Source organism: Myotis yumanensis, unplaced genomic scaffold (assembly GCF_028538775.1).
Source record: "Myotis yumanensis isolate MYYU_CA2020_CCGP unplaced genomic scaffold, mMyoYum1.0.hap1 SCAF_9, whole genome shotgun sequence".
NCBI classification, from domain to species: Eukaryota; Metazoa; Chordata; class Mammalia; order Chiroptera; family Vespertilionidae; genus Myotis; species Myotis yumanensis.
The window spans coordinates 67,031,066-67,056,870 of NW_027223760.1; the positions used below are offsets into that span (position 1 = coordinate 67,031,066).

The following is a 25,805-nucleotide window of genomic DNA, read 5'->3' on the forward strand; positions in this document are numbered from 1 at the left end:
GCAAGCAGCCATCTGCAGCGCGGGGACGCTGACCCTCCCCCACGCCCGCCTTTTCCCAGAAGAGCTGCGCTCGCGGGAGCTGTCACCCGCAGTGACAGCAGAGGCCGGAGCGAGCCGGCTAAAGCAGGGCGGCTGACGTCAGCTGGCCAAGCCGTTCAGAGATTAACGAGTTCATGGGTCTCACAGCCACTGAGGGGAAAGAGACCAAGATAAACTGCCCGGATCTGTTTCTGTGCCGGCACTGCCCCGCCCACGCCTCCCCTCCCCTCCCGAGAGGGCAGACACGGGGCAGGAGGTGAGCTCGGGCCTGGGGGTGCACAGACCTCAGTGTGACTGTAGCTGGACCCCCTCAAGTTTCTCAAACTTCGGTGTGCGTCAAACTGCCCAGAGAGTATGACAACACGGACTCCCAGTCTGACTCACCGAGGCTGGTGTGGGCCTGAGACCTGGCGCTTGCCCAGGCTTGCAGGGTAGGCCCAGGCAGTCAGCCTGCGGGCCACTTTCTGAGCAGCCCTGGGCTCCCTCTTGCCACTCAGCGACCTCTGCACAGTCACCTGCCTTCCCTGGGCTCCAGTGTCCACATCATCTAAAGGAGCGTGAGACACCCGTCTCCTAGGGTCGCCGGGGCGTGCGTGAGAGGACCTGTGTTCCCAGGACTGGCACAGAGGCAGCGGCTGCTCACAGAACCTAGAGTCGCATCAAGAGAGCCAGGAGCCCCAACACAGTGACACAAGTAGAATCCTGGGCCCTGAAGCCCAAATCTCAGAGAGTACTGTGGGCGCACCACACACACACACACACACACACACACACCTTCATTTACTAAAATATGACCAGATCTCTGGGTTCCTTGAGGTTTACTTGCTCCTGAGAAGATAGAAAGAGAAAGCAGTGACAGGGGACCACTCCGTTGGCCTCGGGCCTCACTGTCACTCAGTCCTGAACTTTCATTAGATGGAGGCTCTGCTCATGCCAGGCGCTGGGGACTGAGCTGAACGGGCCCCCTCTGCTGCCCCTGAGAAAATCATGGAGCCAGACACAAGCGAAGGACTCACATGTATCATCTGGAGCACTGTCATGCGTGCGTGTGTGTGTGTGTGTGTGTGTGCACACGTGCGCATTAACAGGAGAAGCAGAAGCTAGCTCAGCGCCGTGGAGGGCCTGGCGGGCTGGGCAGAAACCCCTCGCGAGGGCAGTGGGCACACACTGGGCGCTGAAGCAGAGGAGTGACCATCACACTGTGCCCTGGACAGAGCCGATGGCCGCTGTGGAGGTGGACAGAGGACACGATGAGAAGGAGGGAAGCCGTTCAGGAGGCAGAAGGCGGTGACCGTGTGACCGAGAGTGACTGCCTAGGGACATGGATGAGGGAAAGAAATCAAGAACAAGACCTGCCCAAGCTCGTCTCAGATCTGTTTCCCCACTTTGCACCTGGCAAGATTCACACGAGGATTAACCCCCAGGGACCCGAGCATCTGAACTTGGATACCAGCTCTCAGAGGGCGCCTCACGGCCAAGGCGGTGGCGCGGTCGGCCTCATGCCCCATCCAGCCACCAGCTCAGGAAGCAGGGTCATCGCCAAGGAGCCAGACCAGGCCCCAAAGGGACAGGACAGGGTCTCTGGATTCGGATTTGGGCTCAGCCTCCCCTCAGGTGGGGGCCTTAGGCAAGTTCCGAGCCCCTAGGAATGAGGAAACCTACTTCCAGGGATTAAATCGCATCCCAGCATGAGGTCTGGCCCACGGGAGGCAGCCCAGGCGGCGAGGTGACCCGGAGCCGGGGCTGCAGCTGGTGCTCAGACCGGCCTCTTCTGCTAACCTGCCTCTTCCAGACCCAAACGCCTGACGCTCATGGCTCCGTCTTCCATGTGCTGCCTCCTCGCCCCGAGAGCTGGGCCGGGCGCGGGGCATGGCCTGGAGGCAGCAGGTGTGCAGAGGGGCGAGGGCCAGGGTGCGCCCCCTGCAGACTCTCAGTTAACAAGCTGTGCGCGCCCAGCGCACCCTGTGCCAGCAGAGGGAACTCAGGAGTCTGGGGCTCCTGAGGAATCGTCATGTAAAACATAATAATAATAACCCGGCTGGTGAAAGGAAAAAATAGCCTGGCCAGTGAAAGAGAAGGATCAGCCAGCCAGTGACCTCAGTGCCTCGATTTAGGGCCTGGCTCACTCGTGGGAGCTCCAGGAAAGTCAGGGAGCAGGCGGCCAACTTCCTGACGCGCTATTTTGGACAGGCCTGTGGCCTTCTGTGATTTGTCACGCAAGCCAAAGGTCATCTTCCCTAAGCCCTCCAGGACCCCCTACAGGCTCAGCGCCTTCCACAGGCCGCCCTGCCTGCCACGGGCCATCTGCACCCGGGTCAGTTCCCCTCTCGGAGCCTCAGTCTTCTCATCTGTGAATTGGAAACAATGGGGTCTACCTCTTGGAAAATAGGATGATTAGACAAATGATGTCTGCGATGCGCCCTGCCCTGGGGAGGGAGAGAGGGGGGACCAGGGGGAGCAGGAGACCCCTAGCAGGTCCCCCTTCTCACTCCACGGTCCGACCTCAGTAGCTGTGCACGGGGTATGCAGCCAGCAAAGGCTTGTCGACTGGAAAGACTTTTACAGCATTTCGTACGGTGTTTCCCAGCTCCCCACACTCACAGGGGCTGCCAGTATTTTCTCCTCCCGAAGAGAAGTTTGATAAACTGCGCTCCATATTCTGCACAGAGAGGAGGAGAGGCCCAGGCTGGCGAGGGGCCGCACCGAGACCCAGTCGGGCTTTCCCTCTCTGCCTCCTTTCCCCCTTCTCCCCTCCCGCCATCAGCACGGCGTTAATCCCACCTCTGCGCTAGCACAGGCGGCATGGCTGGCTGGACCGGTGCCCCGAAGGCTCGGGACACAGGCGCTCAGGGCCCGGGAGACGCCTGCTCTGGCCGGGACCCCGCCTGGGGCCCACCTCGAGACTGGAGTGGATTTGGGCTCCGCCACTCGGCAGCTGGGGACCTCAGGTGGTTCCCAAGCCTCTGTGTCCTCGGAGGGATGGTGACACATCGCTGAGACTTACATCTGGATCTGATTTAAACTGCCTGGCTTTCTCACTACACTGGGCGGAAACTGTGAAAAGCAAACCAAACAGAAACACAAAGCACTGCTCTGAAGGGAGGGTTTCTCCCTCCGGGGAAAGTCCAAGAGCAAACAGCACTGTGGTCCCCCCCCCTGATATCACAGTGGGGGCTGAGGCGGACCCGAGCCATCTAGAGCGGCGGTCACCAACCGGTGGTCCGCTCCCAACAGAAGCCACCTGTCGCCCGCCAGGCTCCTCAGATGAGTCCGTTTATTCTGCAGGCTCGCCTCTCAACAACTCCTGTTACCCCCCCTCAGTCAGGGTCACTGGACAGAGCACCAACCGCATCTTGTCTCTCTTTGTCCGGCCATGGACGGGCGCCCAGAAATCCTGTCCCACCTAAACAAAGGACGTCACCAGACCCTGAGGACTGGACTGCACCGGGCCCAAGAGAGCTGCCACGCGGGTCTTCCTGCTTCGGGCTCACTGATGAGGGTGGTTAGGACTTTGGCTTCCAGCCTGACTGAAAGCAGAAAGTCTCTCAAAATCAGAGTCAAGGTCGGGATGGGAGGCAATGAAGGGCAGAGCAGTGACTGATCGTGGTCCAACCAAATGTAAATGAACAAGCCAGTCCGCAGTGGAGGGGTCGGGAACCCACCTCCAACCCTCATTAGCTGTGTGACCTTGCAAACGTCAGGCAACCTCTCTGTGCCTCAGTTTTCCCCTTTGCAAAATGGGAATGTGTCCAGATCCCTACGTCTCAAGGCTGCCCGGGGTCTTATGGGATGATGCGTGTGCAAAACATCTGGCCCGGAGGAGGTCCCACTGAAACATGAGTCACTTTTTCCCTCAAATTTCACCCACGCCAATTCTTGGTTTCCCCGAGCAGAGCGGGCAGTCCGCGGAGGGCAGCCCTCTGTGGGTTCTCGCTACACAAAGATCTCATCTGCCTCAACCCCCGGGGACTGGGAGAAGCCAGAACGTTCCCGTCCTGCTCCGTGAGTTCCCTGTTGGCCTCAGATGTCAGGAATCACATCAACTTTGACTTTGACATTGAACCTGCCCATAAGTGCCTGCTAATGTGAAGCTCGGCGATGGACATCAGAAAGGATAGAAGGACATCTGGTGGGTGCAAGTCACTCACTATTTTGAAATCATTTATTCCCTGGGAATCAGTTCAATATCATTACTTTATTTTTTTAACATACCACCAATTTTAAAGTATTGCACTTAATTTAAAAAAACAAAAACTGATGGATTAAAATGACCCTGAGTGTCCCTAAATAGTTAAGGGTGTATTTCCCAAGAACAGGGATAACCACAATATAGTTATCACCTTCGGACATTTACACTGACAATACTTCTGTGGCACCTGATGCCTCCTTGGGATTCGGTTGGGATTTCGTATTCTCAGCCAGAACATTGCACAGACGACGTTTCCTTCTCGGGGTCCCACACGTGGGGGCACACAACGTCCATCTGTCCTTCAGAAGTTGTCTTATCGTGATTGCCTGATCAAAGGTGAGATCAGATTTTCCTCAATATCCCCACTGCTTTATTCCCTCCCTTTCAAGATGCTTGAGGACCATGCAAATATCCTGCCCTTTATCAAAATCCCACCATCCCCTAGGTCAGCGGTCGCCAACCTTTCGGACCTCACGGACCACCGGTGGGCAACCGCTGCCCTGGGTTGAGTATCCACTGGTTCTTTCCTGATCCAACCTTTGCGATAATGTTTGCAAAACAATGGTTGCAAATACTCCCCTGGGTCACTAGGGTACCTCTACACTCCAAACAATCGAGAACCACTAGATAGAGAACCCCTAAAACACTGGCAGGTGCTGACGATTTGATGGGCAAACTACACAGGTCATTAAAGGTAGTATTCATGTTTATCAAAGAAGGGACTAAACCCAACATGTATCAAGCACCTACTGCATTCAAGCCCTTTCTATACTTTAGCTTGGTGACCCTTCCTGGCCCCGCTACGAGGTAGGTGCTTATTCTTTCACAGGTTAACACGCTGAGCTCAGCGGGACTGGCTAACATGCCCAGAGTCAACCAGGCACCAAGTGGCTGCCCTGAGATTTGAACATAGGTCCACTGACTCGAAAGCCCATGCCTTTTACACTCTACTACTCCCAACGCTAGTTTCTGATTCCCTGCAAAACAGATCTGAGCTGTTCGGTCTCTCGTCACACTGTGCCCACTGGTGGGGGAGACCTCGTGCAGGAACAGCCATGCCACCCAGGTTGGGTGCAGGGACAATGGCTGAAAAAGGCCCAGGAATTATTCCAATGGATCCACCGATTCAGTGCCCACACTGACCCTCTCTGCCTCTGTTTGTCCTGAAGTTCGTGCCCCAGAGTTCCACACCCCACACTCCCTGGTACTATCATGGGACTAGGAAACAAGCAGCCACAGAGCCCTCACCGAAGCTCTGCCTGGACGCCTTCCTTTCCCCTTCCCCCTCCTGCTTCAAGCAGGCCTCCCCAAATGCCCAGACAGATGATTTTTTGTTCCTCCAGTTTCACACCACAATGTCCCCTATTGTTCTTTACTCCAAATTACGTTTCCCTTGGGAATCTGGGGTGGCTTTGCCAAGAAGCAAGGGCAACAGTGCAGTTTGTGACGAGACTCATTCGGGTACATACAGTAACGAATGGTGCGTGTCTGAAACGAACATGTTAGGCCAGTGATGACCACGGTGATGACAGGGGGAAGAGGGCATCCTTGAGAACTCGAGGGTGAAGTTTGAATGTTGCCTTCAAAGGCGAGCACAACTGATGCGGCGGGGAGGGGGGGACGGGGGGATTGCAGTGAGAGCTGTGTCTGCAGTCAGCATGAAGCCCATCGATCCATTAACAAAACTAACGGTGCCCTGACCAGTGTTTCTCAGTGGCTAGAGCATCAGGCCACACACCGAAGGTCAAGGGCATGTACCTGGGTTGCCAGTTCGATCCCCGGCCCCCTGTCAGGCAACCAATGTGTCTCTTGTCTCTTTCTCTAAATCTATCTATCTATCTACCTACCTATCTCTCACCTCTTCCCTCCCTTTCACTCTCTCTAAAATCAATGGAAAAAAATATCCTCAGGTGAGCATTAACAAAAAATAATAATAGTAATTGTGGAGGCAGCCTCTTTCAGAGAAATCAGATCTAACAACACTGATTCCTGCTGGGCTCCTGAGGAGGAGAATGTGCTTAGACGTCAGCTCATGCTGCTGCCTCTCTTCTAGAGATCTCAGTGCTGACGTGAGCACTGCTTTTGTTCTAGAAGGGGGACAGGATGGAGGGCTGTGCAGAAGGAACACACCCCAGAGGGCTGCAGAAGGCTGAAAGTAAAGCTGCCGCTCAAGAGGGCGGAGAAGAGAAGAACCCGCAGAAACATCTAGAATAATGTCTCAAACACTTTTAGCAGTAAACCTCTTACTCAAATGGAATTTCGCACAGAACCCCGATATGGATATAATGATATTTAATTATCATAATTTTATTTAAAAGTGAAAACTTTTATATATTTATTATAAAGTGAGTCAGTGAGATTAACTACACACTGTTTTGTTAGATGTGGAAACTTCAAATTGGGGGTTAAGGATGATTGTTGTGCATTCTATCAGCTTTGGCCCCCAATGTATTTCTCTGTCGGGGATCAGTTACACAGCATCGAGTAAAATGCTTTTTTTAATTATTTATTTGTAAGGTTGACTGTTTTTTTAATATATTTTTATTGATTTCAGAGAGGAAGGAAGAGGGAGGAAGAGAGAGATAGAAACATCAATGATGATAGAGAACCACTGATTGGCTGCCTCCTGCACGCCCCACACTGGGGATCAAGCCCACAACCTGGGTATGTGCCCTGACCAGGTATTGAACCGTGACCTCCTGGTTTATAGGTTGATGCTCAACCACTGAGCCATGCCAGCTGGGCTCAAGTGAAATTCTGACTGGTAACTTCTAAGCTGGGGTCATCTGGGTGAGCTTTGCTGCTCACCCTGCAATCTCAGGATACTTTTCCAATACAGTAAACTGAGCTCATTAAAGCAGCTTTATTCCAAGTTCCACTAGAAAAATAGCTAATCTTGCAACATAAATTAACATGTTTACAACTGCTGATGTGTTCAAGAAATTGATATATTTTATAAAATAAAGCAAACACATATAATAGTTGTGTTTTGTTTTTAGTTAAAAGCAATGGATCAAAAGTTGTGGTACATGTATACAGTGGAATATTACTCAGCTGTAAGAAAGAATGAATCTTACCGTTTGTGGCAGCATGGACAGATCTAGAGGGTATTATGCTGAGTGAAATCAGTCATGCAGAGGAAGACAAATACGATATGGTTTCACTTATGTGAAATTAAAGGAGAGAATAAACAAACAAACAAAACAGAAAGAGACTCAAAGATACAGAGAACAGACTGATGGTAGCCAGAGGGGAGAGGGGCTGGATAAAAAAGGTGAAGGGATTAAGAAGTACAAATCGGGCCCCGCCAGGGTGGCTCAGCGGTTGAGCATCAACCCAGGAACCAAGAGGTCTCCGGTCCGACTTCCAGTCAAGGCACATGGTCAGGTTGTGGGCTCGATCCCCGTAGGTGGCGGGGAGGAGGCGGCCGATCCATGATGTTCCTCTCTTATCAATGTTTCTATGTCTCTATCCCTCTCTCTTACCCTCTCTCTAAAAATCAATAAAAAAAATGTTCTTTTAAAAAAAAGAAGTACAAAGTGGAAGTTACAGAATAGTCACAGGGATGTAAAGTACAGCAGAGAGAATACAAGCAATAAAACTGTAATAACGATGTGTGGTGCCAGGTGGGTACCTGAACTACCAGGGGGAACACTATAAAATAGATGGTTGCCTAACTGTTATGCTGTACACCTGAAATGAAAACAAAACAATAATGAATGTCAACTGTAACTGAAAAATAAAAAATGTTTAAGGGAGGGCACCTCTCTGACGCCTTTAACATTTCAGACAGCTGATATATAAAGATATGTCAGCAATAAATTTGGACTTTAGTAATTTTAAAAAGTTAAAAATATATTTTACAACAGACATTTGAATCCAGCATTGGCCCAGTTCCTAACGTACCGCGACTAGGCCCGAGGATTCCCCCTTGCTAGGTAGGGGAACAAAATAATACAGTAATGGTCCCATATTTGAAAAAATAATAATGAATGTGCCTGTGTTAAAACCCAAGCAGAAAAACATATATGTCAAAATGCCAATAGTGATTCTCGTGTTGATATTACAAGGAGGATTTTGTGTTCTCTTTTCCAGTCTGTACTATATAAATTTTTCCACCATCAACATGGACGACTTGCATAATAATTGTTAAAATAACGACGACAGCGGTAACATCACACTGGCAATTGTTCAGCTTTTTCTCCTTTCAAAAGCATTGAGGAGCTCATTCTTCTTCTCCTTAGCATGAAAGTACCACGACTCCCATTAAGGGAAAAAGACGTGGCTTGCCTTCCCCTGAGGGACACTTCAGGGGGGATGATTACAGCTGCCATGACAACAAGGGGAGGATGTGATGTCACATAATGAGCCAGTGGCTGCAATGTTCCCATCCCAACGCGGAGCTCCAGCCACCAGCTGGAAACCCAGCCGAGCCCTCATTAAAGGCATCTGCTCAGTAATTACTACAAGTTTCGCCTCATCATGCATCCAACTCCGAAAACAGCCCGACCCATTCACAGGGGTCTCCCCCCTCCCGCCCCCCCATTTGTGTGGAGCTCAGACTGACAGCCCCCAGGGACCTGGGTCAGCGTGGAGATGCACCTCCATCAACAGCCACCGGGAGGGAAGAAGTACTGAGGACTCACTGTCCCAGACAAGCCCCTGCGTATCGCTAAGGGATCTGCTACTGCATCTCCCCAGGACATTCAAATGGTGTCGTTTCCATCAGAGAAGGCCTCACACACCTCTCCCCCATGGGAAAGGACAGCAGATCACAGCGACTGCACATCAAGCCGGGGGACCGATGCAATGTTAGATGCGTGATGCGTTCTCCGACAACGAACGTGAAATCCCAAGATACTGTTGGGGGTAAGGGAGGGTAGTGGTTTGTCAAGGGCGGGGGGGGGGGAAAAGGATACTTATGTAATACCCTTTGTAATACTTTAAGAGGAAAATAAAAAAAAAAAAAAATCACCTATAATAATAAAAGCATAATATGCTAAAAAAAAAAAAAAAAAAAAAAAAAAAGATACTGTTGGCACAGAGCTCTGCACAGAGCAGGCAAGCTGCTCTATGGAAGGAGCCAGCCAGACCCGGCTCCCGGCCCAGCCCTACTCCTCCGTCCCCTGAGCCGCGGGTTCCTCGCCTATAAACTGAGAATAATGATGAGTGGAAAGGGTTGCTGCAAATTAAATATGAAGCTCTGGTACCAAACACTAAAGTTCGTTCCCCGAACAGGTGCCCACGGAGAACTGGATGGTAGGTCAGTGAATAACGGGTCCCTCCTCGCGTCTCCATGGGACCAGTCTCCCGCCACTCCTCCTGCCAACCATAGCAAGACAGGTTCTGGTGTTCTCACACATGCTGTTTTCTCTGCCTAGAATGTTCCCGAAATCTCTCCCCTGCCCATCCCATCCTCAAGCTCATCCGGTTCCTGCTCCCCAACAAAGCCACACACCAGAGTTACCTAGAGAACTTCCTAAAACCGCACCTGCCTCAGCCCCATCCCATAAGGACAGAATCAAAGCGTGGGGCTCAGAAATCCTGCCGAAGCTCCCCCTTTGGTTCTTACGCAGCCAGCCCTGCCCCGGAAGTGCTTGAAAACCACTGATCTGGCTAATTCTTTAGAACTCGGCTCAAGGACTCTCACACGTGGCTGGTGGCTTGGCAATTCCTTACAAGTTAAACACAAACTCCCCATACCACCCGGAGTTCCCCTCCTGGGAATCTACCCAAGAGGATGAAAACATATGTGCACGCAAACATGTGTAGCCAAAACAGGGAAACACCCTGTGTCCACCAACTGGTGAGTGGACAACAAGCAAATGCCTATAGCAATAGAATGGACACTACTGGGAATAAAACAATGAGGTGGTTATACTTGGTGATTATGCAACTCTGAAAACTTACTAAACATCATGAACTGTACTTTTTCACGGGGGGAATGTTATGGTATATAAACTACACCTCAGTGAAACCGAGTGAAGAGATGGGAGGAGGAGGGGAGGAGAAGCGAGGCAGGAAGGCTGAGTCCACGCCTCTGCTGACCGCTGCAGGCGGCGAGGCCTCTCTGCCCTGGGTTATCCACATCCTTTATGAATCCTCCCAACACAGGCCCGGGATGTTATTTTTTAACATCAGTCCCCCCACAAGCCCGCAAACTTTCCAAGAATGAGAACATTGTCTAATGTCTCCTTAGATTTGCAGGGCAGCCAAAGGACACCTAGCAAATGTCTGGAAGAGAAGGCTGAGGGGTGAGTGACCGACAGAGCTTTCAGTTGAAATAAACTATAAGAAACATCTGGTCCTGAGAGCTTCTCTCCAGTTGCCTCGTTTATACAAGGTCATGAGCCCTGTCCCAGGATGCTAAGCGGAGACACTGGCCGACCCACAAGTGCACTGAGTTCTCACCGGAGACAAGTCCCGGGTGTTAGGCGCCTTCCCTGACGTCACACACACCACTTTAATTTCTAAAGCGCAGGGGCGGGGGGGGGGGGGGGGGGGGGGGCGGGAGAAAGCGTCGGTCAGGATGGAGGTGTAAGTTTGTATAAAATGTGTGTGTGTGACTGGTGACACAGCACTCCACAAACAGGCCATGCTATGAAATGCTCAGGCAAGTCTCCCCTGGCTTGTGCGGCATCAGAGAGAGAGAGAGAGAGAGAGAGAGAGAGAGAGAGAGAGAGAGAAATGAGAAACTTTAAATGCCCATACATACAGTTAAGTTTCCCCTCCCCATCCCATTTAAATATCAAACTGCAATAGACCATTATGTGAACCTAGGATGAAGAAAATATGGAAACAGAGTCACCTAAATAGTAACAGAGGTCGTCTCTGAGAAATGAGGTTTCCTTTCCCGAGTCCCTAACATGGGCTGCATCATTTTTACAGGCGAATGAAATGAATAATCCTCTCCTCGTTTTCTTTAAAAAATGCAGGAAGTAGGAAAACGAGGAGCACCTCCAGCCCCCGCGGGCCACCTGCCTCTCTGACCGTCTGAACGTCCGCCTGGTTTGTTCCGAGAAGAGGGTGAACTCAGGACGACCCAGGGAGGACCGGGTGCAATGGAGGAGCGCTGTGCACACTGGAGGGGCTGGTGATCGCACAGTAGCAGACGGAGTTCCCACAGTGGAACCACAGTGTGCTTTTGGGAACACAAATCCAATGGTCTCTTCTGCTTAAAACCGCTCGCTGCCCTCCATCACTCTTGAGAAAAAAACCAAAACCCTTCAGCTGGCCTGCCCTTCACCTCTCCAGCCTCTTCTCGATCCATATTCCTCCTCTATCCACCCTCCAGCCACAGGGCCTTTGCACAGGCTGCCCGCTCTTCCCGGATGCTCCCTTATCTCCTTCATCAGGGAAACCCCATCCCACAGACTGGGTTCCATCCCACTACCGGGAATCACACAGCACCCTCACCCTCCGTCAGAGGACGCAGCACTCATGTCTATGGCTCTGCTGGGCTGGTCAGCTTCACTCACATTGGATCCCTAGTGCCTCACACCCTCGCTCTCATTCGGCGGGCACTCCGCAAACAAAGCCTAAGTGACTGATTACAATTGTGGACAAGCAGGGGCACTAGAGAGTATAAGCCTAGACCAGTGGTCGGCAAACCGCGGCTCGCGAGCCACATGCGGCTCTTTGGCCCCTTGAGTGTGGCTCTTCCACAAAATACCACGTGCGGGCGTGCACGTACAGTGCGATTGAAACTTTGTGGCCCATGCGCAGAAGTCGGTTTTCGGAAAGGAGATAGACGAAACAAGTATACAAGACGAGTGTGGATGGAAGAGTGGGAAGGGGTCGACCTCAGCGAACGTACCTCAATCAGATGGAGGACGTTTTTAGCAAAGGCCAGCTTAGGAGTACCCCAATGAAGTTAATAACGATGTACCTACCTATATAGTTTAAGTTTAAAAAAATTTGGCTCTCAAAAGAAATTTCAATCGTTGTACTGTTGATATTTGGCTGTGTTGACTAATGAGTTTGCCGACCACTGGCCTAGACAAACGCACAGACCAGATCATGCCAGGCCCGAGAGCCCTGTCTGGAAATGTAGGCCTGGCCCTGCCCGTGGTGGGAAGCTACTGTGTGGTTTTAAGCTGGAGGGCAGCAAGGTCGGTGTGTGGTCCAAAAGAACATTCTAGCTGCCGAGGGAGAGGAGCCCGGAGGGGAGGCAAGACGACTGGGAAATACTGCGATGGCTCGGGGAGTGAGGCACACGGGATGGAGGGCAAAGTCTCAACAGGAAAGGGTCTGCAGAAGGAAATCTAGAGCCCTCGATGACTGATGAGACAGGGGAGGGGGGGCACACAGGAAAGAATCTAGTTCCCAGACTCAGGGTGCGGGAACCTGCGCTTTCCCACATGCAGAAACTGGACGTGGGCCATGGCTCTGAAACTAGTCACTGGCCGCCTGAGGCCTCAGTTGCTGGGCCTGAAAAATGGAGCTCTTGGTCTCTTGCAGGGGGAGTGGCAGAGTCGAATGAGTTGATATTAGCGCCAGCGCTTCACAACCAGTAAAGCCTTATCATTCTCACCATCAACCTCGGGAACAGCCTGCATAAGGGCTGCATAATGAAAGCAGCCGCCTTGAGAGAGTTGCTAAGACCAGACTTACACTCTTACCTAAATTCTGCCTCGTTTTAACGTTGCCCTGTCTTAAATAGTGGGCCTCGTGACCAGAGAGGAAGAAAACGCGTCTCCTTAGAGAGTGGGTCTCCCCCGGCCCGGCAGACGGATGGGATCTGCTTCTGCTGAGAGTCCTGCAGGGCCCTTTTAAGATGCTGATTCCCCTGCAGCACTCACTGACTTGACAAAATTAGAAATCTAATGTAACTTCCAACTGCTAAAGAGCGATGAGTCACTAGACACAGTGACCTCTTCTTGGAAATGCAAACAGATGACTTAAAAATAAAAATCCGCCCGGCTGGTGTGGCTCAGTGGCTGAGCATCAATCTATGAAACCGGAGGTCACCGTTCGATTCCCAGTCAAGGCACATGCCCAAGTTATGGGTTCAATCCCCGTAGGGGGCTTGCAAGAGGCAGCCGATCAATGGTTCTCTCTCCTCGTTGATGTTTCTCTCTTTCTCTCTCTCCTTTCCTCTCTGAAATCAATAAAAAATATATATTTTTTAAAAATCAATAAAATAAAAATCCATCCACTGTCCCACTCGCTGCCTAAATCCTATTGTGTTAAACGGGGCGCCCTGTGCAATGCCAGCTTCTTCCCGGGGCCTCTCGGAGAGAGAGAGCTTCCGAGGGCTGCAGGTTCCCCCTATTTTGTGATTCCAGGGCAAACCTCTGAGGCAGCCGAAACACCTTCAGGTCTGGCAGGCACTTAACATACGTCATGTCGCACACAGGTGTTATTATTCCCGCTTTACAAGACTCAGAAAGAAGATTCAGGAAGGTCAAGAGAGTAGTCCGATGCCTCATGAATGGTGAGCATCAGAGCTCAGCAGCTCAGCTTCTGGGCTTCCCACCACACGCACCACAATCATTCTTTGAGATGATCTCCGATAGTCAACATGCCTGGGGAGCCCTAGCCAGGATGCTCAGTGGATAGAGCGCCGGCCTGCAGACTGAGGGTCCCGGGTTTGATACTGGTCAAGGGCACATACCTCGGTGGCAGGCTCGATTGTGTGGGAGGCAACCAATGGATGTGTCCCTTTCACAACTATGTTCCTTTCTCTCTGTCTCTCCGCCTCCCGTCCACTAGCTCTAAAAATCAATGGAAAAATATCCTCAGATGAGGATTAACAAACAAAAAAATATGTCCGGTGAATAAAATATACAGTTTGGCAGGTCCAACAGAGCATTCCCCAATGAAAAATAAATTAAAAGGGAAAAGAGGCGCGCACGGGACCTGAACTCTGAAGCCCTGCTCTGAAACCCTCGCTCCATCGGCCCCTCACCTGTGAAAGCTTTTCTGGTAGAATTAGACCATCAATCCAAAAGGCCGGCCCAATCCTAGTGGTTATTTGTGATCAAGTCCAAGGTAACTGACCCTCCTCTTATTTCCCTTCCCAAGCCCGTGGGATCCCACCTGAGCTACACTATGCTGCCACCAAGAAGAGAGGGAGCCCAGCTGTCTGCACCAAAGCCAGGAAAGCAGGGGTCGTCGAAACAGGCCCTGTGACTTCCTCGCAGAGGAACAACCCTCGCGGCGGCATCCGTGGGCCAGCGCGCACGGGCATAGTCTCTGGTGGTCTACTCTCCATTCAGCAAATACTGCCCGACAAGTAAAACCCACTACCGAGCGCCCCCAGGGTTTCATGGGAAAGGCCAAGGCCAAGCTCCCACCACCCTCCGGCGCCTGCCTGCCAAACAGCACAGGAAGTGCCAACCAGCTCTGCCCAGACCAGCTGACAGTGTTACCCAGACCCATCTGGAAGCCCTGGCAGGCTGAGGCAGGAGCTCCAGCCGCGGCCTGTTGGGAAGTCCTACCCGAAAACAAAGACAGCCTGGCAGCCCAGACAGCACTTGACATAAGTGGCTGGTGGGGGCTGGGGGAGGCAGCCGGGGCCAGGCTGTGAGCGCCATCCAGGGAAGCCGCTGTGGGTCTGGGAGCCTTGCCCGCTCCCTTGGTTCCAGAGCTTCCCTATCATCACTACCAGCAGCTACCAGTCAATGGGCACCCAGAGTGGGCCAGGTTCCTACATCCTCCTCCTACTCGTCTCTCCAACAACACAGCGACGAAGGAAGCGGTGTCCGCTGACACATGAGGCAGGAGCCTCAGGAGACGGATGAGCTTTCCAGCAGCATGGGGACTGCAGCCGCAGGGACTGGGTCTGGAGCCCAGGTCTCCTGCACCACCTTCCTTCCCCCCAGCCCCTGGCAGAGGAGAGCTGAGCATCCACACAGGGACTCACTTCACAAAGCCATCGCAAGGGACGCACTGAATCCTGAAAGATGATCAACTGCTAGGGAGATGGGAACATTTGCAAGTCCACCAGGGATTCCTCAAGAACAACTGTATCCCGGCCAGTGTTGCTCAGTGGTTGGGCATCGACCCAGGAACCAAGAGGTCACTGGTTCCATTCCCAGTCAGAGAGCATGCCCGGGTTCTGGCTCAACCCCAGTGCAGGGTGTGCAGGAGGCAACTGATCGATGGTGTTTCTTTCTCATCAATGTTTCTGTCTATCCCTCTCCCCTCTTCTCTTTCTCTAAAAATCAATAAAAATATATTTTTTTAATTATACAGGATCAGACACCAATGCCCAACAACATGTAAGTAAATGGCCTTTGATAGGAAAGGCAAACCTTGAACAATGAAAGTAGGTCAAGGTCATCCTTACAGCTTTTTAAGAACAGTACATACGGTGTTTGGTCCAGCAAGACTCAGAGCTGGTGATTATTATTTTCATGTTAATAAAATTGTAGAAATATATTATTATGGGTCTCTGTTATGAATATGTAATAATATTATGATGATGGAAATAATATAATAACAAACATTTATCTAAAACTACATGCCAGCCACTGTTCCAAGTGCCTGATGTACATTAACTCATGTCATCCTCCAACACCCCAGGAGACAGGTGCTAAAATTATCTCCTCTTAACAGACGAACACATGGAACTACAGAGAGGTTAACTAACTTGTCCAAGGCCACCCCGCAAATAAACTGTGCGGCCAAAAGTCAAACCCAGGCAATCCAGCTCCAGACCCATACTCTTCGCCTCCACACCCGGCAGGACCCGTGCCAGGTGCTCCGTACTGTTAACCTGTGGTCGCATTCACTGTTCATGACAAACAACTCTAGTCACATGAATTAAAGTCAAGGCTGCACATCCCACACGAATGGAATAGACCAGCCCCACAGGCAAGCGGAGACACTGGGAAATCTCCACCATTTCCCACCAGAATGTCATGTCGGAAAGGGAAGTGGCCGGAAGGCCCAGGCACACGCTGACATGTTGGTTCCTTCCTTGAGTCTAGTCCAGTGATTATCTATATTAGGAAAAACTCCAGTCTTCCCTCCTTTGTTCCTCACACAGACACTCCATTTCTTTTTTTGTTAAATCTTCACCTGAGGATATTTTTTCCATTGCTTTTTAGAGAGAGTAGAAGGGGGAGAGGGAGGAAGGAGGAGGCGGGGAGAGAGAGAGAGAAACATCAACATGAGAGAGACACATCGACTGGTTGCCTCCCAAACGCACCCCAAATGGGGGTGGGGAGCAAACCTGCAACCCAGGTACATGCCCTTGTCTGGAGAAACGACCCCTTAACCCTTTGGTGCATGGGCAACTCTCTAACCACTGAGCAATACCAGCCAGGGCCAGAACACTTCACTTCTGACACTTCAGGTCACCAAATCTGTGGGGTTCTCTCCTCACAAAGAAATTCTGTAACACCAGCTGGGCACCCTACAATGTAACTCAATTCTGACACCATCTACCTGGAGCCACATCTGATGCACAGGTTAAGGGCTCAGTCCCATGGGAGACTGCCCCCCACTTCAAATGCCAATCGCAAGTGGCAGGTCCCCAGGTTCCCACAACTTCTGTCCGACTTGGCTACAAATCGGAGGTTCCCATGACCTCCTCCCCCTTGGATTTGATATTTCCTGGAACAGCTCACAGAACTCAGGAGAGCACTCCCATTTACCGGTTTATTAGAGGAGTTGATGAAGGATACAGATGAGCAGCCAAATGAACATGGACGAGATGGCGGGGGGGGAGGTTTGGAGCACAGAAGCTTCTGTCCTGGGGAGCGGGGTGTGTCACCCTCATATGTGGATGCGTCCACCGACCTGGAAGCTCCCCGAACCCCACCCTTTGGGAGTTTTATGGAGACTCCATTTCCAGCCCTTCTCCCCGTCTCTGGAGAAGGTGGGGGCAGGGGAACTGGCTGAAAATGTCAAGATTCTAATTCTGGCTCGGCCTGCCGGGTGACCAGCGCTCTTCTGTCTAGGAGCCGTCAGGAGCCACCCAGAGCCCCTCCTCAGGACTCTGCCCATGGCTCCGCCCAGGTCTGTGGAGGCTGGGTGGCCATGCCGGGCACAGGAGCCCATGGAGAGCAGCAGGATGCCCGGGCACACTTTGCTCTTGCTCCCATCTGGCATCAGGGGCCAGCACGGATGTACAGGGTGGCAGGGCCACCCGTTCATCTGCCCCAGAGTGACCCACAAACCCTCAGGGTCACACCACGACCCTCACCCACTCCCACCAGAACCAGCTCTGACACAGTGTGATTTCAGGTCACGGGAGCAGACCCTGGGCAAACACCCACAAGGTAACAGCCAGGCACTGTGCGTGGCACCTCGCTCGCCTGGCTGTGGTCCACCCAGGAGGAAGGGCTCACCAGCCGGTTACTCGGAGAAGGAATTTGAGGCTCAGAGGAGCTAAATGCCTCAACAGCCAACATGACAGGTCTTTGTGAGGCTCCAAAGCCCAGCCCCCCCCCCCATAAATGTGAGCTCCAAGCTGGCATGCGCCCCACAGCTGTGCACTCCGATCGCTGGCTGACCGTCACGGCTCCTGGTGACGGCCTCACTCTTCAAGCTAAAGCCTCGTTGAACAAGTATTAAGTATTAGTGTTCCTGATAACAAAAGGCATTTCAGAGTTAACAAAGCAGACTTCCCTGAGCTGCACTTGACCCTGCCCAAGCTCTGTAACTGAGGGTCATGCCCCCCGCTTCACATATAAGGAAACTGAGGCTCAGAGAGGGGAAGTGACTAAGAGGCAGGATGGGGACTAGGAGGCGGAAGTGAATGTCAGAGCAAGGACCGTGACGTCTGACGACCCCTCGTGCCACAGTCTGCTCCAGTCCTCGGAGAGATGTGAGGAGGACGGGGAGCCCGGGAAGTGGTACTGGCAGGTGGCTCCAGAACATTTCACTTACACCCTTATTCGGTTCTGTGCTCCCCACCGTCACCCGCACTCAGGTGTACAAGGCCCAGAGGTCTCGCCTCCACCCACACAGACAAGGCACTTGGCCGAGAGCACCAAGACCAGCCTGCGCTGAGCAAGTCCTCAGCCACATGCACCTGGGGTGAGCAAGTCCTCAGCCACATGCACCTGGGATGAGCAAGTCCTCAGCCACATGCACCCGGGGTGAGCAAGTCCTCAGCCAGGGCCAGCCTCCGTGCCTGGGCTGGAGAGGGGGCCACACCCCCAGTGCCTGCAGCCAAGTCCCCCTGGCCTGGACCACCCCCAGCCCTGTCCACCCCGAACCCCTCTGGGAGGAGTAGCCACCAGCAGACCTGCCCCCTCAGTGTGGGTTCCCAGCTCCCCGAAGTCCAAGGGCGGGGCAGAGAACCCTCACCCCAGCCCCTGGGGTCTCCGATCTCTATCTCGGGGCCCCTTCTCTTTCCTCCTCGGGGACAATCTCACAGAGAAGAACACGGCGGCAGGGGAGCCAGGGGCCGTTGCTACAGGAAACACATCCCTCTGTTAGCAACACCTCTTCAGTACGGGCCTAAAATTTTCCACAACATCCTGGGCCAGGTTCGTTCTTGAAGGAAGCGGCTCCTTGCTCTATGCCACCAACTTCCAATCCTCCTGACCCCTGGAGGTCATCACTGGAGGGAGATGGGAATGAGGGCCCTCCCTGAGCCCCACGTTCTCAGCTGTAAAAGGAGGCCCCCTCAGGTGGTAATCCACACATGAAACCTCTATGTTCATGTTGACCAATGTCACCCCAGTCAATTGAATACATAAAATTAAAGAGAAAAAGGACATGCTTTGTGTTTCGTATTTCGGGCTGCCTCCTGGAGAAAGAAAGAATCTACGGACGACTTAATCCAAACCCAAACAGGCCCCCGAAGCCCAGAGGACAGGGACGTTCTGGGAACAATGGTGCACAGCTCCCGCCCCCACCGGCACCTCACTTTGCTAAGTGTTACAACCAGTTTAGTTCGATGGTTTCCTGGGGAGGGAACTCCCAGACTTCGGAGGCTCCCTGCCAGCACTTTCTGGGTGTGGCACCCGTACAACCTCACAGTCGTGTTTCTAAGATCTCTGCACACAAGCCTGACCTCGGGGCCTGAGGAAATGATATAAAGAGGCTGCAAGGCCACGGGTCCTGGGACAGAGGGAGGCCCAGGACTGAGCAGGTAGCTCCCCCCCCCCCCCCCCCCCCCCCCGCCCCCGGCCCGTGGAGGCAGATTAGCCAACCCAGTCTCTTCAACCTGATCCTGCCAGCAGCACCCGCCCCACCAGTGGCAATGGCCCAGCTGGTGCTGGCTTAGCAGAAACTCCCCCATCTCTCTCCATGGAGTTGAGGGACAGTCAGAGGCTCGGACAGAAATAAAGTCCATTGTGGGCGGCAGCACGGCCTGGGGCAAACCTTGGGCTGCGAGTCAGGGCAGCCAGGATCAAACCCCACTCTGCTGTGACTTTCAGGAAATTACTTCCTGTCCGGTCTTAGGAGTTTCTTCTCCTACATTGGGGTCATTTCAGCTCCTTTCAGAGTTGTGGTGAAAGGCGACCCAATGGGCTGAGTAAAGCACCCAGCTCAGCGCCTGCTCCACACCCTGAAGCTACCTTGCCCTTGACCTGCAGCCAGGGACTAGGCCATTCAGGAGCCAGTGCAGGGCCAGTCAGACTTGCATGTCAGAGGGACCCCCCAGTGTTTCTCCACAGGGGCGTGGGGGTGCTATTGTTGTTTAGGGTAATTCCTCACTGTGGGGGGCCATCCCCTCCTCCCCCTACCCCTGCAAAGCATTTAATTCCTCTGACCTCTGGGCACTGTAGAGCCTGTCCCAGCGCCCCAGCCGGGTGACCACCAACGTGCCCGTATGATACACCCTGGGGAGTATCACCCCACTGAGAGCCGCAGCTGAAGGCTCTCCCTGCCCCGGAAGTGATGCCTCCTCTTAGCCCAGACATGTCCACTCTCAGAGAGAAGTTTCTCCTTGACCTTGCCTCAGGGTGGGCCACACTCCCCTCCCTCGGCCCCCACACCCCCATTGCCCTCACAGGCCTCCCCTGGTCAGATGCTGAAGCTGCCAGAACCACCCTGTGAATTCCTTCAGTGACGTGCCTGACCAGGACTCGGCATAACTAACAGCCTAGACGGGGAAGTGATTCCTGATGACAAAGTGTCAGACGCCTGAGAAAGGGGGAGCTCGGGGGACCACCGGGGTCTCCCTAGGCTTCTTCTCTCGCGTTGCAGGAGGGGGACTGTCCTCCCACCCCTCCCTGCAGAAGCCGTGCGGCCAGCTGGGCCACAGGTGTGAGCAACAAGACACCTGTATGATCTCAGAGCAAGCCCTGGCCGCCAGGGCCCCGCACTGATGATGGGGGAGTGCGAGTCCTCGGCATTGGGAGAAATATTTGTAAAATACGTGACAAACAGCACTTGAAAGGCACACACACACAGCGCACAGACATAAGTACCTGTGTGTCTACATGCACATATTAATACATATTATCACATAATTATTCTGTGACTAACATAGTAATTACATCCTCTATATTAATATCTAGTCATAATTATGTAATTAACGTATTGATTACTTGTGTAATTAATATCTAGTATATCCATTAAGAGTACTTGCAAATTGATAAATGGTAAACTTCCCAGAGGAAAAACAGGCCAAGAGCATAAAAAGGAGTTTTACAACAGAAGTGAACAACGTGTGGCATTGAGATACGACCTTCCGCCTCGCAGACCAGCAGCTGGTTTTAAATTATAGTGTCCAGTGCTCATTAGAGCATGTGAATGACCTGATGGCTTGCTGGTGAGAGTGAGCGGGTATTTCCAGAGGGTAGTTACGCAATGTTTTAAAATCCCTAAAACTACACATAATCTGGGGCCAAGCAACTGCGCTTCTAGAAATCCTCCAGAGAGAACGCCTGTTCCTGCTCCTTCTGATGGCCACGGTGCTACCTCGGCCCTCTGGTGCCCTCCTGGTGACGGCTTTAGGGGGGGGGGGACCCGGAGCCACTAGGGGCCCAGAGGACAGGAGACGGCTTTCCCCCCAATATTTCACTAACAGGTACATCCCTCCCTGCCTGCATATTCATTCTCTCTCTCTCTCTCTCTCTCTTTCTCTCTCTCTCTCTCTCTCTCAACTTGTGCAGAAACTCTCATCCAGTCTCTCTGTCTAGACCTATGTCCATGCCCGTCTCTCCCACCCTGTGCACCTCTCGCTCCGTCACTGTCCCCCACCTGCCACTCCTCTATGGGCGTCTGCCTGGCATCCGTTAGCCTCTGTATTTCTGGCCTGGTGTCTTGTTTCCATTAATGTCTCTGTCCAGGTGCCTGTCAGTCTGTCTCTCCGGGTGTCCCTCTGTGTGTCTTTCTGTCGCTGAGCTCCCTCTCGCTTTTTCTATCTCCATCTCTCTGCCTCCATCCCAATCTCTATCCCCTCCCGAGCTGAGTTCCTAAAATCCCAGCGAGGAAACAGGCCCTTCGGGAGGTGTGCTTCTGACACAGCTTTGGAGGGGCTCCGAGTCGGGGTGGCGGGGGGCGCCGCGGGGACAACCCCACGCGCGACGCGGCCACACGCGCGCGACTCCCCGGCCCTGTCGCCGCTCCCCGGGCTCCCGCCTGTCGAGCGCCTCGCAGCCGGCCTGCCCGCCCGCCCCCCCACACTTGGACAGCACCCTCGCCCCCACCCGAAAGGGTCCTGGCCCAAGCCAAGTGGATGGGGGGGGGGGGGTGGAAAGTTCTCACCGATGGTGAAGCTGTAGCCATCGATGCTGAACGTGGCGCTCCGGCATTTCTTGAAACCCTCTTTCTTGCTGCTGGCGTCCGTCATGGCTCGGTCGCTGGCGTGGCGGGCCCCCCAGCGGCGGTGCACGTAGCCCGGCGCCCACTCCCCGCGCGCAGCCCGGTCCCCGCCCCCGGCCGCCGCGCTGTCCCCGCAGGTCCGGCGCCTCCGGCTGCAGCGAGCGAGCGAGCGCGAAGTCCGCTAATGCACTAGGCGCACCACGGAGTCAGCCAGCGCGGCAAGCGTCCCATCTCCAATGCCAACTTCCAGAAACCCGGGGCGCAGAGACGGGGAGGCGCGCACGGTGCGTGGGAGCCGAAATCCGCGTCTTTTCCACCCGCGTCTCGGGGAGCCGCTGCAACCCGCGCGCTGCAGGCGCGGCTACGTTCTCTCTGGGCTTCGCCTGCCCCTCCCTGGAGGCTGGTGGGGTTTGGGGACCCAAGGGAAAGGCTCGGAGTTGGCGTCGTGCTTCTAGATGTTTTCTCTGGCAGGCAGGAGCGCTCCCAGGAAGCACATCAGCAGATGGAAAAGCAAACAGCGGAGCCGGGCAGATGCCGCCGAAGTTTACTCCAAACAAGGAAGTCGGGAACGCCGCCACGCCCACTTCCTCCCCGCGCCTGTCCCCCGAACCAGCCTGCGCCCCATTACTTCCCCACTGCCCGGGCCGGAGATGATTATCAAGGAATCCACAACTGCGGCCAACCGCCTTCACAGAGCCTCTGCCCTGCGCAATTTACAGCCACGCTCTAGCTCAGTGGTTCTCAACCTTGGCTGCGCATTAGAATCACCTGGGAATCTTTTTTAAATCCTGGTTTCTGGGACTCATCCTCCGGAAATTCTGTTTCTTTGTTATGGGGTGGGGCCACAACATTAGTAACAAAGAAACAGAATTTCCGGAGGATGAGGCCCAGAAATCAGGATTTTAAAAAGATTCCCAGGTGATTCTAATGTGCAGCCAAGGTTGAGAACCACTGCTCTAGCTCATTCCAACGCTCCTCCCAGCTCTCTGCCGTTGGGTTTAGCCAAACGTGAGACTCCAGGTACTTGTGGAGGTGGGAGAGATTTTACCAACCCCACAGCTGACCCTGTTGTTACAAAGGAGGAAACAAGCAGAGAGAGGCTTGACTAAGGTCCTGCAGCTAGAAAACCCAGCGTGGGCACAGGTGCTTCCTTTTAGGACACCAGTCACTGGCCCTCCCAGCACCTAGAGTGACTGATGCAGGCAAAGTGTGCACAGGGGCCATCATCCCCTCCCACCCGCAGGCCGTTACTAGGCGCTTACAACTGCATTGCTCTGTGTCCACGGCTGAAACCGGAGCCCAACCAGTCCCTTGGTGGTGCTCACCCCGTGTCACGTGGAATGACAGTGCCATCTTTGTTCAGGTGACTGTGGGACTACGATCAATTTAACCTCCTTTGTTGTGATGAAATTTGACACAATTAACAAACATTTGTCAATACGGCTCCAATTGAGTTTAGGGAGCAGTGGGTCCAGAATCCCACTAAAATTAGAAACCCTCTCCCAAGAAAGGCACATGTACATACATGTGTATACATGTACTGTGTTCTGCATAACATTTCAGGGGACCCATAACACTCTCAAGCCCGCTGGAACCCAGGTGAATGAATGTCTCCAGAATTGAATCTTCTTCAATTGACCATATGTTTTTGGAGAAAAAAGTATTTTTTAATGACAGATGTACTTGGAACTTTAGTTACGAATTCTCTTAAGGAAGACCTGGAGCCACCCGCACATGGATAGTTTGCTTAGGATGATGGCAAGATTAAGTGATCCCGAGGGGATGGGTGTGTCACGGGCTCCAGGGCACCTCAGCTCAGACCCTGCAGTGAGACTGGAAAAGGCTACAGTGTGGGAGCGTGCAGAGGGCTCTATGGATAGACAGACCTGAAATCTGGCTCTACCACTTGTCAGGTATGTGACCTTGAGCATAGACATCCCTGAGTCTTGCCTACAATGAGGCTGGAGAGGAAACGAGTGCAACCTAGGCCAGCACTGGGCATCCCATTACTGCGATCATCAGGTGGCTCCCAATTCTGTAAAGTAGACACTGTGGGAAATTCTTCTCCATGACAATAATCTATTCGAGTGATTGTTCTCACCACTAATTTTATAAGAAAACCTTATCTATATTACGTACCACACTATGTATTTTTAATATAGTCACCACCAAGGGTCTCTTATGGTTCTCACTTCCCTGCATTCCCCCCACTTCCCCAAACCTTTAGCAGAAGCGCCTGCCTGCTGTGCAGCGAGGAGCTGAGCGCTGCGTTACAGCCTCTCGTAGATGACAGAGAAAAATATCCCAACGCAATGGAACTTTTTCCTGGAGGGAAATTAAAACTTGGTCTTTAATCGCTCTTAGCAGAAGAGCTTTTTGAAATGTAATCTATAAAAATAAGAAGAAGGCTGGTAAAAATAACCTGCCTGCACAATTAGAACTGTTTCTAAACCGCTCCTCCCAAGACTCATTATCTCTCTGCCCAGTTTTCGAGATTGCACACCTACGGAACCACTCAGCGCCTTGCTTTGAGTGCGGAGTCTTAAAGCAGCCTTCGCCGTGTGGGCTCTTCCACCAAACAGAGTGGCGGTGAAGGTCGGCGTTACATAAGCTAAGAGAGAACGGGTTCGAGACTGAGGCCAAAAGAAGCGTTGCTCCTTCAGAAATGCTCCTTCGAGAAGGCCTCTGAAATCAAACCAAGACACCTGTTTCTGTCACGTCTCTGAGCTAAAAATGGGCTTTACTATTTTAAAAAGTTAATGTATTTTTATTGATTTACGAGAGGAAGGGAGGAGTGAGAGATAGAAACATAAATGATGAGAGAGAATCACCGATCGGCTGCCTCCCACAGGCCTCCCACTGGGGATCGAGCCCACAACCCAGGAAATCGAACTGTGGGCTCAATTTGTAGATGCTCATTGGTTCATTGGTAGATATACCTGGTTCATTGGTAAATGCTCAACCACTGAGCCACGCTGGCTGGGCTGAGTTTTACATTTTTAAGTGTTTGGGGGGAAAAACAAAAGAAGAACATGTTATGTGACATGTTGAAACTACATGAAATTCAAATGTCAGTATCCACAAGAAAAGCTTTATTAAAACATAGCTACACTCATGTATTTACATTTTGTCTATGGCTGCTTTTAAACTAGAGCCAGGTTGAGTAGTTTGTGCTCAAGATGGTTTGGCCTGCAAAGCCAAAAATATTTACTACCTGACCCTGACAGAAAATGTTTGCTGACTCCTGGGTCATAGTAAACACCTTACACCTGTCTGGGCTTGGATAACTTTTAGTTTAGTTTATTCCCTTTAAAATAAGTTTGGAAAGGAATTGATCTTTTTTAACTACTGGAATGGATTCTAACCAGGAAGGCACACTAACAAATGTTTGTTGAAGGAAGACAGGAAAGAAACAATATACATATTAATAGCTTTATCCAGTCATTAGCCAAGATTAATTATGTGGAGATTAATTTCTCCCGAGATGTAATGTATGACCCTGACCTGGAATGTTCTTCCCTCTCAGCCCACCTGAGAGTACTCTGGTATTCCATGCTTCCTGGAGACCAACAGGAAACACACACACACACACACACACACACTAATATTGATTAAATACCTACTATGTGCCAAATCCCTATTAGTCTGCATAGCTAGCCTCTGTAATAATACCCAGTCCAGTGGCCTGGCACCACAATACAGCCTTATTTCTTGCTCATTACAAAGCCCAATATAAACAGGGGGCTGGGTTTTGTTCTGTGGAGTTATTCAGGGACCCAGGCTCCTTCCATCTGGTTTCTCCACCAGCCCCCCGGTCCCCTGTGTCCTCCAATGGCCACTCTGCATGTACCTGGGACAGAAGGGAGAGAGAAATGGGGGAGAGCCACAAAGAAGAACT

General features: G+C 52.4%; 1 protein-coding gene across 5 annotated transcripts in view; it reads right to left on the reverse strand.

Moving 5' to 3' along the window:
• PDE1C (phosphodiesterase 1C) overlaps positions 1-25,805 on the reverse strand; it is a 306,148-nt gene that overhangs the window by 274,852 nt on the left and 5,491 nt on the right. For 4 of the 5 annotated variants that reach the window (XM_070424538.1, XM_070424542.1, XM_070424540.1 and 1 more), the window contains exon 1: positions 21,851-21,958. The exons of the other annotated variant lie outside the window; for it this stretch is intronic. In XM_070424538.1, the coding sequence (XP_070280639.1) occupies positions 21,851-21,935 (85 nt within the window). In that variant the 5' untranslated portion in view covers positions 21,936-21,958. Of the gene's footprint in view, positions 1-21,850; positions 21,959-25,805 lie in introns of those variants that run through there. 5 annotated transcript variants of the gene reach the window in all.